Here is a 13,900-nt window from a genome sequence, read left to right as displayed (position 1 = left end):
TGAGTTCTGTGTAGGTCGGACGCTCTTTGGAAACTTTCTTTAAGCTGCAGAAACACAAACAACATCAACATTAATGCACGATCAACATGAAACCCTATTTGTGTACACAATCAAATGCAAGATGCAGATCCTCTAGATCAGGGGTTCCCAAACTTTTCAGCCTGTGACCCCCAAAATAAAGGTGCCAAAGACTCAAGAACCCCACTGTCCCTCAAAGGGATTAAATAAGATAAGATAAGATAAGATAAGATATCCTTTATTCGTCCCACAACGGGGAAATTAAAGTGTTACAGCAGCAAAGTAGACAAATGTTGCTTTATACTTCATTTACTTCAACTTCAAAATTAATTTACCTACATAATTTACTGTTAGCTAACCTTAACATTAACTTTAGGAGTCATCTGGCAACAAATAAAGGCAGAAAACTAATGAAATGTACTTATTTGCAGGGTTTTAATTTAAAATGTAACTACAATTTGTGTCAATATTTTTACAATAATGGGTAAAATAAGCAAATTTAGATTACTTAAAAAAAAACTAAAAATCCTGAAGACATCTCACGACCCTCCATTGGTGTCCTACGACCCCTAAGGGAGTCCCGACCAGGGGTGCATCTCAAAGCTCTAAACTGCAGTCTCCTCGCTCCTCGGCCGAACCGGAAGTACTTACTGATGCGCCATTTTAACTTGCGTCCCAAAGCTCTAAACGCTGCTGGAGGAGAGAGGAGCGAGGAGCGAGGAGACTGATCCGAGGAGGGATAATCGAGGAAACACGAGAGCAGACTTTACGGAAGTCTTTTCTCTGACAGACACGCCCCCTTATCGAATATCACTCACCGATTGGACGCTGCAGCGGCTCGGACTTAACCAAAACTTAACATCAGCTGAGTTTAATAACAGAGAAAAGAAGGACCTTAAAACAGTCTCTAAGGGTGCCCTGAAACAGACCTTAATACAGTCATTAAGGGTGCCCTGAAACAGACCTTAAAACAGTCATTAAGGGTGCCCTGAAACAGACCTTAAAACAGTCATTAAGGGTGCCCTGAAACAGACCTTAAAACAGTCATTAAGGGTGCCCTGAAACAGACCTTAAAACAGTCATTAAGGGTGCCCTGAAACAGACCTTAAAACAGTCATTAAGGGTGCCCTGAAACAGACCTTAAAACAGTCATTAAGGGTGCCCTGAAACAGACCTTAAAACAGTCATTAAGGGTGCCCTGAAACAGACCTTAAAACAGTCATTAAGGGTGCCCTGAAACAGACCTTAAAACAGTCATTAAGGGTGCCCTGAAACAGACCTTAAAACAGTCATTAAGGGTGCCCTGAAACAGACCTTAAAACAGTCATTAAGGGTGCCCTGAAACAGACCTTAAAACAGTCATTAAGGGTGCCCTGAAACAGACCTTAAAACACTCTTTAAGGGTGCCCTGAAACAGACCTTAATACAGTCATTAAGGGTGCCCTGAAACAGACCTTAAAACAGTCATTAAGGGTGCCCTGAAACAGACCTTAAAACAGTCATTAAGGGTGCCCTGAAACAGACCTTAAAACAGTCATTAAGGGTGCCCTGAAACAGACCTTAATACAGTCATTAAGGGTGCCCTGAAACAGACCTTAATACAGTCATTAAGGGTGCCCTGAAACAGACCTTAAAACAGTCATTAAGGGTGCCCTGAAACAGACCTTAAAACAGTCATTAAGGGTGCCCTGAAACAGACCTTAAAACAGTCATTAAGGGTGCCCTGAAACAGACCTTAAAACAGTCATTAAGGGTGCCCTGAAACAGACCTTAATACAGTCATTAAGGGTGCCCTGAAACAGACCTTAAAACAGTCATTAAGGGTGCCCTGAAACAGACCTTAAAACAGTCACTAAGGGGGGTCCTGAAACAGATCATAAACACATGTCAGTTTCTAAACAGTCTGTATTTGATGAGCTGAGATTGAAAAGTGTTTGATGTGAATTTTAAAAACAAAATACTGATCGCAAAATCATAAATTCAATATAACAGAGGATGGATTATGTTATATCTGATTGTTTTTGTCAGATTCACTGTCTAATGAAATAGAGTAATAGAGTCTAACATCATTGATAGAATATATATCAATGATCAGTTCTTCCTCCTGTTAGTTTCCCTGTTTGTTCTCGTTTTCTTCATGAAGGGAAGTCTGACAGTAAAGTTTGTCTGTTAGTAAAAACACTTGTTATATTTCCTGTCAGGTTAATAAAGTTCATATGAGGCTGATCATTAATGAGCACAGGGTTTGAAAAGAGTTGCATGGTTTCTATTTTCCCTTAAAGTAATAAATAATTTAATAATGAGGCATTTTACTGGTGAATGGATCCGTGATGCTTCAGGACAGAATAAACAGAGAGCTGATTCTCTTCATGTGCAAGTGTGTGTTAAACAGGTGTGTGTTAAACATGTAAACACAGAGACAGAGCTCTGTTACTGTTTATATTGATCAGAGTTATTACAGTGAACATGTGTGCAGACACAAACAGCTGTTAAAGCCGTCATCACAAACCGACGTCGCTTCACGTGACGCTCCGGAGGAGAGGACGTCTCATTTCTCTAAATACAAATCTCCTCTCTCCTCTCTCCTCTGGTTTCATTTCCTCGCATCTCTGGTGGGCGGGACTAAGACGCGAGGAAGAGACGCGAGGAAGAGACGCGAGGAAGAGACGCGAGGAAGAGACGCGAGGATGGACGTTTAGAGCTTTGAGACGCACCCCAGGGGTGCAGCTGCCCCCCTGGTGGCTAGCTGCAGTAAAGGCCAAAAACTCTGTCTCCCCCATTCATTTGAATGGGGCTGCAGTCTATGGTCCCGACCCACACTTTGGGAAGCCCTGCTCTAGATCAAATTCAAAGCTTTCTCTGTCACATCCCTGTCGTATCCACTACCAGTCAAAGTTTGTTCACACCTTCTCATTCAATTTTATGTATTTAATTATTTTCAATATTGTAGATTAATACTGAAGACATCAAAACTATGAAATAATCTGGGTTTGGCCATAATCTGGATTACAACAGTAGTCAAATAGGGCGATCCATTGTGTACTAACCCTACCTCTGAACAACACAACTGATGGTCTCAAACACATTAAAGCTGCTGTGAGGAACTTTTGCTTTGTATCGATTCTGGCGCCCCCTTGTGGACAAAGTGATTCCTCTTATCTCTTGTCCTATACATGCAAAAGTAGTGTTTTCAACAAAAACCTCATCCTGTTGTCTTTTAACAGTCAACTTTATCAGGCAATGTGATTATTTTCCATGAAAACAGTCAAAGAAATGCTGTTTCTGAAGCAAGATGTCCATCATGTGGTCTGACACCTACCCCCTCACGGCGGTTTCAGGCATTAAAAATGACAACAGAGAAGGTGTCAGTGTTGCTGCTGAAGGTCTTGTTTGCTATTGAAGGTCATAAAGAGGCATCAGTGTCATTTTCAGTCTGTTTCTCAGCCAGTTCAAAACTCCTCACAGGGCCTTTAAGAAGGCACGTCATTCTACAAATGAACTCTTGACAAGGCTCATGTTCATTAGAAACCATCCCAGGAGACCACTTCATGAAGCAGACTGAGAGAAACCATCCCAGGAGACCACTTCATGAAGCAGACTGAGAGAAACCATCCCAGGAGACCACTTCATGAAGCAGACTGAGAGAAACCATTCCAGGAGACCACTTCATGAAGCAGACTGAGAGAATACCAAGAGTGTGCAAAGCTGTCATGAAGGGAAAAGGGGGCTACTTTACAGAATCTGAAATATAAAATATATTCTGCTTTGTTTAACACTTTTTTTTTAAATTAAATAATTCCATATTTGTTCTTTCTTAGTTTGATGTCTTTGGGATTAATCTACAGTGTTTACAATAATTACAATAAATACAAACCCTTGAAGGAGAAAGTGTTTCCAAACTTAACTCAAAACCTGAAACTCTGCAGAGGATTATTCTCTCATCTTCTGATGCACTGCTCCTAAATATCCCTCAATCAAAGAGGAGACATTCCTCTACTCTTCAACTAAAATGCATCAGTGATTCTGGCTCTTTATGCACGACAACTATGAGAACTGATTCAGAGTTTTATCACCTCTCACGTCACAGATTATTGGTCAGACTGAAAATCTGAACGTGAACTTTAGTTTTGAAAAAGAAAAAGAAAATTCAAACTTGGTTTTTATTCGATCTGTGGCCTCAGGATTTCATCGCTCTCTCTGAATTCATTACATAACAAAGAGTCCTCGTACATCCTGTTAAAACCGGCTCACGCTTTAACAACAACAAAACAAAGTCATGATGAACTCGCTCTGATGAAGAGAACATGAACTGAAGCCCACTCAGCTGGACCGGAGAACATTTTGTCTGATTCGTTGTGGCTTTGTTAGACGGAACGAGAGATCAGCGATGAGTGGATTATTCATGTGGATGAAAAAAAACAACACTTTCTCTGTGATGTGAAAAAAAAGAGAGAGAGAGAGAGAGAGAGAGAGACGTACCACAGAGAGGTAAAGTCCACAAACTCAGGGGAGAACTGGTCGGCAGGAAGCTGGGGTGAAGGTTCCTCCACCACCTGCTTCAGCTGCTGGAACGGCGTGCCCCACGAGTCGTACGGGAAGCGTAGGATCGCCAGCTCGATCTGAGAAACAGAGAGGAGAGAGAAGTCCCTGAAAACATGATCGGTACAAACACATCCATATCCTGCTTGTAGTCCGGACTGATCAGGTCTGATATGATCCACGGGATCAGGGTCTGCAGATGTAAGGCTACCATTAGCAGAGCTAGCACCACCCTGCAGGTTAACGTCCTCATGCCTGAGCTGCTTCTTCATGTCTCTGGTGGAGTGTTCAAGACACAGCCTACATACAACACGGTCTAACATGAGTCTGGTTCTGCTCGAGGTTTCTGCCTGTTAAAGGAAGTTTGTCCTCGTTGTTGTAACTTGGTAAGCTGGATCAGGCTTGGACCAGGTCTTAGTTATGCCGCTATCGGCTTAGACTGACACACTGGGATCCTGTCTTTCCCTCTCTCTCCTCTCTCTGCCTGTCTCTCACTTTAACTCTTCCTGTCCCATTAAAGTTACTAACCATAGACCTTTCTGGAGTCCCTGAGCTCCCTTGTCTCGTAGGTTCCTCTGGATCTCTGCTGTAGATTCCTTTTTTGGGGTCTGTCATTCATCCTTTCTTTCTTTCCTGCTGTCCCTCTTCCTTCTTTCTTTCTTTCTTTCTTTCTTTCTTTCTTTCTTTCTTTCTTTCTTTAATTCTTTCTTTCCTTCTTTCTTTCTTTCCTTCTTTCTTTTATTCCTTCACTCCTTCCATCTTTCTTTCCTTCTTTCATTCCTTCCCTTTTTCATTCATTCCTTCCTTCCTTCTTTCTGTCTTTCTTTCTTTCCTTCTTTCTTTCTTCCTTCCTTCTTTCTTTCCTTCCCTTTTTCATTCATTCCTTCCTTCCTTCTTTCTTTCTTTCCTTCTTTCTTTCTTTTTTACCTTCTTTCTTTCTTTCCTTCTTTCATTCTTTCTTTCATCCTTCCCTTTTCATTCATTCCTTCCTTCCTTCTTTCTTTCTTTCCTTCTTTCTTTCTTTCTTTTTTTCCTTCTTTCTTTCTTTCTTTCTTTCTTTCTTTCTTTCTTTCCTTCTTTCTTTCTTTCCTTCTTTCTTTCTTTCTTTCATTCATTCCTTCCTTCCTTCTTTCTTTCTTTCTGTCTTCCTTCTTTTCTTCCTCTCTTTGTTCGTTCCATGTTTATTCATCCTTTATGTCTCCTTTCCTTCTATCCTTTCCTTCACCATTTATTCTCCTCTTTTTCTTTCTTCTGGTCTCCCTCTCTTTTCTCTTGTCTTAGACCTTTCTGGAGTCCCTGAGCTCCCTTGTCTCGTAGGTTCCTCTGGATCTCTGCTGCTGTGGACGTGCCAGACTCCAGCTGCTACAACTACTACTATCCGTCTCCCCACTATCATCTCTCTCTCTCTCTCTCTCTCTCTCTCTTCATCTCCCTCTATCCCTCTCTCCAACACGGTCTCAGCAGATGTGTGTCTAACATGAGTCTGGTCCTGCTGGAGGTTTCTGCCTGTTAAAGGAAGTTTGTCCTTGCCACTGTAACTTGCTAAATGCTGCAAAGTGCTCTGCTCATGGTGGATTAAGATGAGATCAGACTGAGTCCTGTCTGGAAGATGGGACTGGATCTGATCCTGGTCTTGATGTTGGGTCTTTATATCCATTTACCTGATCTCCACTCTCTCTCACTCCTGAATCTAAAAGTCTCCTCTGTTCACCTTTACCCTTCTAACCTCCTCCGTCCACATCCACATGAAGCCGTATAATTAGCATACATTAGCATGTGCTGGAACACTGTGCTGCTCGTCCCTGAGAGCCGGAGCCAGAGGATGAGCCGGGGTTCAGGATAAATTGCCTTAAACTGCTGAATCCTTGAAGCCAAAGTATTCTCTGGTCTGAGTCGGAAATGTGCAAACGAGAGAGCGATGAATATTTAACATTCTTAATAAAACGTCTAGACAGAGCTGCGTCTGGAGCCAGAACGCCACGTTTCGCTCTCCCCTCATGAATCATTTTTACCCTTCACATATTTATTTATTCCTGGGATAACAAAGACGTCTAAAAACCAGAGAGGAGGAAATTAAATCTACAAATGAGAGATTAAAAAGTCAGCGAAAGTTGATTTACGTACCATGGTGATTCCTAAACTCCAGATGTCAGATTTCACGTTGTAGCCTTTCTGGTTGGTCTCCGGGTTGATCCTCTCAGGCTGCGGGGACAGAAGGTCACATGAGGGTCAGGGGCAGTAATCCTAAACTTCACATGCATAAACACACCGCCATGTTTCCTGTGTGTGTGCAAACCTGGTCCTAAAATCTACTCAGCCAATCAGCAGCTGAGCAGACACAGTTAAAGTCTAACAGGCTCATTAGAGGGGAGGATGATGGAGAGAGATGATGCTGGGGATCATAAAACCTTCTCAGTGAAGACGTTGGGATATCTCTCTCTCTCCTTTTCTTCACTTTGATGCTTCATTTTTGTAATCTTACAGCTAAATGTGATGAATTAAAAACTTGGGAGACATAAACCGATAAAATAACTCAAGTTAAAGGGGTATTTCAGTTTTTTTTGAAGTGGGGTCGTTTGAGTTACAGTGCACTATTACTCCTGTTAGCCCACCCCAAAGATCCAAACAGCTGATCGGTGTGTATCCGTGCTGATGCAGCGGAAGAACACCGGTCTGCGAGGTGCGTCTGAAAATAGTGCCAAAACAAAACAAAGGAGGTTTCTGACGGCAAACTGAAGAGCTCCAATTTTTTCTACTGGTTCATGCATTTGCACCGTGTTGAGTGCCTGGACCGTATTTTCTCAACTTTAGCGAAATCACATGAAATAGGCGACCCCGTCCGCAGAGAGCCTAGCTTACCTGCCGGTCCTCTGGGAATTTGTCTTATTAAAGCTGGGGTTGGTGTTCAGATTTAGATCCACTTTTTGTCATACTGGTTAAAATGATCTTTATGTCCTGATGGTAATCAATACATAATGTGTTCTTAAAAAAGAGTGAAGAAAAGCTGCTATCTACAGCCGGAGTAAACCTGGGAAAACACCAACCAATCACCGTTTTTGGGTGCCAAAATTTTAAACCATTCAAATCCCGTCCTGCTGTTCTGCCCTCCTCCTGCGCGTACATTTCCCCGGCGTGCACTCCTCCGAGTCCCCGTCTCCTGCCTCTACTTCCCCTGACTCTACTGACTGCCCCCTCTCGCTCCACCTCGGGCCTGTCCCCTCTGACCCAATGAGGGTCTTTGCTCAGGACTGTAGTCCGGATCAGAGTCTAAAAAGCTCTCACCACGGGGGCTCTGACAAGCAGAAGAATGAATGACATTCAGTAAGTCCTACAGAAAATGTAGATGTATTGTAGCGTCCGTCCGGACACTGTAGTGATGACGAGCCGATTGGTGAACACGTTCATCTTTAATAACCGGTCACTGTCGGCCGTTACCACGCCAACCAACAAATCAACAATCAATGTTTGAATGAATGAAGAACTTCTCCTCTTGTCTCTCCTCTCTCCCGCTCACACACTCTACACCTCTCCTGATGCCTTCACTGACTGTCAACACTGTAGGAATTAAGAACATCTACACTGAACAGGTTTAACAAACAGTAGAGTTGTTACAGTATTATATATGTGTTATAACTTTTCTCCTGATATCGTGTCACCAGTACAACTGGGTAATGCTAGCATGACAGTTGTGAGTGCTAACAGCAGCCATGTTTGTTTGTGTTTTTAACTTTCACTATGAGAATGTTTTGGTGAGGACCGGTTTTGAATCAGTCACCATCATATGGTCGCAAGTCAGCGGCGCTCGTGCATGTGAGCGGGGGGGGGGGCGTCGTTTTGGAGGAGCTCTGAGGGAGGAGGGGAGGGGTTAGACGGAGTCATGAGGAAATTCTACAGTCAAATTCATGCTAGTTTTCCGAGACTACCAACCCCAGCTTTAAAGGGGGAAGAGCTCACTGGCACACATTGTGGCTAACAGGAGCGATAGCGTACTGTAACTCATATGACCTTAAAAAAAACTGAAATATCCCTTTAACTAACTAATAGAATAAACAAAGCTACAAATTCTCTCTGTAATCACATTTTGGAGCTCTTCTCTTGTAAAAACAGACAAAGGCTTCTCATGCATGATGAGTGATGAGTGAAACCTCTCTGTGCAGACTGAATCAAAGTCTTCTGTATTCACTGTAGCAGAGCTCAAAGTTACTCATGCAAGCGAGGAGAAACAAATCTTCAAGCCTCAAAGGTTTAGAAAAATACAGCATCCAGGACTAAACTGCTCCTGGCTGTTAACTGTTACTGAAGAATAACAGTGTTTTCTTTTCACCTTGACATGTTTCAACACACTTCCTGCAGACTTCCTCAGAAGAGTGCCATGATGTTTCTGTGACTCGTCTGTCAGCTGATTTATGGAGGTTTCGTCGTCCTCCCCAGAGACTGTATAATAAACGGACGTAGTCTCCATCACGTCATGCATCTGTTCCTGAAGCGCCGTTTTAAAGCCGGGTGCCATATTGGAAATGCTGAACTCAACCTAACTTCGTCTGAGCTAGTGTGAGGTAAAGAGGCGGGCCCTCATCCACGCCCTTATTTGGGCAAAACTCGTAAGTTTAATCAGGGTTCCCACTCTTTTCCAGAGATCATTTTCCAGGACATTTTCAGTGATGATCAAGCTGGTATGACAGTGTAAATTGAGTTCCTAATTTAGTTCCTAAATAGTCTAATATGTTCCTCTCAGTGGAAGTCTACATTGAAAGACATGCAGTCTATGGCTATCCATGAAATCATCTCTTACATGCTTAAACATGATGGTGAATTAATTATAGAATAATGCAACCACAGATGTACAGCCCTTCATTTTATTAGTGCAACCAAGCAACAATGATGGACAACTCTCAGCTTTCTCTTTTCCCAAAAGCTTATAGCTAGAGCTGGATCAGGCTTGGACCAGCTTTTGTCATGCTGCTATAGGCCTAGACTGCCGGGGGAACTGGCGCACTGACACACTGGGATCCTAGCTCACCACCTTCCCCCCCAACCCCCTCATCACTTACTTTAACTCTTCCTGTTCCATTAAAGTTACTAACCATAGACCTTTCTGGAGTCCCTGAGCTCCCTTGTCCCGTAGATTCCTCTGAGCTGCCGTAGACGTCCTCCTGCTGTGGACGATCTGGACTCCAGCTGATACGGACGTGCTGGACTCCAGCGGCAACAGCTTCTACGACTCGTCTCATCACTATCACCTCTCTCTCTTACTCCCCTCTATCTGTCTTTCCAGACCCAACTCGGTCGAGGCGTGATGTGTGTCTAACATGAGTCTGGTCCTGCTGGAGGTTTCTGCCTGTTAAAGGAAGTTTGTCCTCGCCGCTGTAACTAGCTAAATACTGCGATGTGCAATGCTCATGGTGGATTAAGGTGGGGTCAGACTGAGTCAGACCATCAATCAATCTTTATTTGTATAGCGCCAAATCACAACAAACATTATCTCAAGACTCTTTTACAAACAGAGCAGGTCTAGACCACTCTATGTCAAATTAAGAACAGAGACCCAACACCAAGACAGGATCAGACTCAGTCTGACCCCACCTTAATCCATCATGAGCATTGCACATCGCAGTATTTAGCTAGTTACAGTGGTGAGACTCATGTTAGACACACATCTGCTGAGACCGAGTTGGGTCTGGAAAGACAGATAGAGGGGAGTAAGAGAGAGAAGTGATAGTGATGAGACGAGTCGTAGAAGCTGTTGCCGCTGGAGTCCAGATCGTCCACAGCAGGAGGACGTCTACGGCAGCTCAGAGGAAACTACGAGACAAGGGAGCTCAGGGACTCCAGAAAGGTCTATGGTTAGTAACTTTAATGGGACAGGCAGAGTTAAAGTAAGTGATGAAGGGGTTGGGGGGAAGGGGGTGAGCTAGGATCCTAGTGTGTCAGTGTGCCAGTTCCACCGGCAGTCTAGGCCTATAGCAGCATGACAAAAGCTGGTCCAAGCCTGATCCAGCTCTAACTATAATCTGGAAGGAAGCAAAGGACTCTGGAAGGTTCCCACTGAAATAATTCAATAATTTTCCAGGACATTTTACTTATTCTACCATTTTCCAGGTGTTTTCCAGTCCTGGAAAACTGGTCAACTGTTTTCCAAGTTTTCCAGGTTTTCCAGGACGCGTGGGAACCCTGTTGATATTTTCAATAATACAGAGTTATAAATAAATTCTCCCCCGTACAGTGTGTGCTGATTGAGAAATGAGCTCTTCAGACCTGAACTGTTTTTTGAACCAGGCTGTAAACATTTTTATTTCTGCTGTAAAGATCGTCTCCTTTGAATGGGTGTGTATGTGGTGTCCTGTGTTTCTGCAGCCAGCCTCTAGTGGACGCTCCATGAACTGCAGATCTTAATACTTCCACATGGGCTTCATATTTTAAGACCAGAGGTTGCCGCTCAGTCGTACCTGAAGCGGAAGGATGACTAAGCCCGCTGTTGTCTGATAGTCTTAAGCCTGATTTGTACCTCACTGGCTCCCTGTTGTTTTTAGGATTGATTTTAAGATACTTTTAAAAGCACAACATGGGCTCGCCCCTCGATACATCTCTGAGCTCTTATCCCCCCATAAACCAGGACGCAGTCTGAGATCCTTTGGCAGTGCTCTGCTTGCTGTTCAACGGTCCAGACTAAAAACTAAAGGGGACAGGGCCTTTGCTGTCAGAGCACCCCGACTGTGGAAATCAGACCTGCAGAGTCAGTCCCTCGTTTTATTTCACTACTCAAGACACACCTTCATCATAAAGCTTTCATTCTGTGAATTTATTTTAATCTCTAATGTTTTATCTCTGCTTTAACTGTCTGTTTGCTTTCATTGCTTCATTGAGGACAGCATGTAGGCCCCCCTCATCCCCGGTTTGCCTTCCTCTTGCTCCTCTTCCTGATCTCTACAGCCTCCCTAATCGAACGCTGGTATCTATCACTCTCTGAGTGGATGACCTCTGCCTTGATGTGCTTCTCTCCCTTGCAGTGGTCTGATTTTAAATGTTATTAGTCCGTGTGTGTGTGCTGCAGATGTTTCTCTCACACACTCTTTTCTGTGTTCATTTTTTCATGTGCAAAACATCCTGCCTGTTTCACCGATGTATGTCTTGTTGCAGGAAAGGAATGGAACTTCATGCATGACGTCACTCTTTCTCTCTGGGTCAGTTTGGTCCTCTGGATGAACCTGTAGCTGTCTCAGTTTGATTCCTTCTTGTTGTCTTTGTTCCTTACTTCTCTCTTCCCTTTGTTAATAACCCATCTTGGATACTGGCAATGAATGAGTGTATTCTGGATGTGTGCATGTTCCTCCTGTCTGTCCATCTCGTCTTACTATGCACAGACTGCAGGAAGTTTATAGTCGAATCATGTCAAGGTAAAAAATGAAACACACACTTTTCAGACTTGCTTCTTTTTGCATTTGTGAGAACACCGCTGAAGCCCACTGTGCTCATTGAGCCGCTTACCGCCATGTAGGGTTTGCAGCCGGCGTCCATGGTCTTAGCCACAGAGTCCACCAGGTAGCCGCTGATGCCAAAGTCGCACATCTTCACCTGGCCCTGAGTGTTGATGAGCACGTTGGAGGGCTTGACGTCTACGAACAGAGAGAGAGAGAAGTGTCTCAGTCACAGCTCTGAGGATGCTCTGAGGACGCTCTGTGGTCTCTGGTGAAAACTCCACACGACTTTGAGGATTTGACGCGATGCGAGTCACACCAGCGGTCACAGAGGTTTGACACAGGAAGACAAATTAACCCTTAAAGCACCACAGCAGGGTTTATTATTTGAAGTGTGAAGTCATCTGAAAGCCTGAGGTTGATTTTTGGTATTAAAAAGATTTAAACTCAGAAAACTTTGAGGAATACATGAACTATAAAACGTGAATGTAGTCTATCATCGGAGGTCGCCATGTTAACTTTCGGTCGACCTAGCAAGAGGGAAAGAGGCGGAGTTAAGGCCTTTAGCCCCCTCGCTAACAGCTACGGCTGAGCCCCTAATTCTGCAAAACTCATCACCTTAATATCTTTAAAACTAATGAGTTATAAAACGCTTCACCCCGTACAGTGTGAACTGAGAGAGAAATGAGCCATTCAGACCTAAACTGTTTTTTTGAACCAGGCTGTAAACAGGTTTATTCCTGCTGTAAAGATCGCCTTCTTTGAATGGGTGTGTATGTGGTTTCTGGGGCTTTTGGGGCCAGCCTCTAGTGGACACTTAAGGAACTGCAGTTTTTTTAACACTTCTGAATCTGGGTCATTTCATAAGACCAGAGGTTCCTCACAGTTTTGATAAACTGTTCAGGTTAAGCATTGAAAGGACAGAAATGATTGTAGTGACAGGATTTCTTCAAAGACAAAATATTCTAGCCGTAGTTTAAATCCTGTGTACGCAAAAAAACTACTTTCAACTTTTTATTTTTCATACAAAGTCATAAAAACGTTTTTTTATAGGGTGTTTGATGATAACAAAAAGGTTTATGGATAGTGATAATGGAGTACCATGCACAGAAAACACTAAAGAAGACTGAGCATGTGCAAGAACTGAGGCCAAACAGCTCCAACCATGAAGGTAGAATGATGCCTGGACGCCTCGCTTATTAAAAGTGAGATGCAGCGTGATGCACGATGGTTTATCATCTTCCAATGATTCTGACGTTAAAGAGACGTTCACTTTTCATCAAATTTTGCACGCCTTTTCGACGACGGCCTTTGACGTCTTTTGAATGTTTTTTGAACGGCTTCCTGTGCAGGTGAGACCAAACTACCTGTGCATGCTACAACACATAAGAGCAACAAAACATGATGCAACAGTGTCAAGAAAACTGTTCACATAACTCCACTTCTTCAAACTCACTGTTTACCTGTTTCTTTAAGTTCTTTTACTTGTTTTTAAATATTTTTAACAGCCTCACTCTTCCATATGTCACAGATCTCCGGTTATTTTATGTTCTAGCTCGATCTCTGAGGTCTTTGAACGCCTCCCTTTTAAATATTCCTCATGCGTTCCTCACAAGAGAGAGAGCTGTCTGTTTTTATGGCCCTGAACTCTGAACTCTCTGGACATGAAAACAGAAAGCTTTCTAAGTGTTGTTAAAAACAAACTTAAGTTTTATCTTTTTAATCTGGCTTTTAACTTGGGGTCATTTCCATTTAGCCCTCGACTGAATTATTACCATTATAATTATTTTATTTTTTATTATGTTGTTTAATGTATTCAAATATTATTTTTTCTGGTATTTATTGGATCTTATTTTATTAATTTTACTGCATTAATTTTATTTTATTTTAAGTATTTTTTAATTATTTAATTATTTTTTGTATTATGT

At 42.8% G+C, this 13,900-nt stretch overlaps 1 protein-coding gene across 1 annotated transcript in view; it reads right to left on the bottom strand.

Annotated features, from left to right (window-relative positions):
* Positions 1-13,900, bottom strand: part of map2k6 (mitogen-activated protein kinase kinase 6) — a 50,178-nt gene that overhangs the window by 3,020 nt on the left and 33,258 nt on the right. The window contains exons 8-10 of the mRNA XM_034707368.1: positions 12,043-12,170; positions 6,682-6,759; positions 4,498-4,637 (exon numbers count right to left, since the gene is read on the bottom strand). Coding sequence (XP_034563259.1) covers positions 4,498-4,637; positions 6,682-6,759; positions 12,043-12,170 — 346 coding nt within the window. The remainder of the gene's footprint in view (positions 1-4,497; positions 4,638-6,681; positions 6,760-12,042; positions 12,171-13,900) is intronic.

This window comes from Notolabrus celidotus, chromosome 18 (genome assembly GCF_009762535.1).
Source record: "Notolabrus celidotus isolate fNotCel1 chromosome 18, fNotCel1.pri, whole genome shotgun sequence".
In the NCBI taxonomy this organism is placed as follows: domain Eukaryota; kingdom Metazoa; phylum Chordata; class Actinopteri; order Labriformes; family Labridae; genus Notolabrus; species Notolabrus celidotus.
The sequence above is the reverse complement of the archived record's forward strand: the minus strand, read 5'-3'. Positions and strand labels throughout refer to the sequence as shown.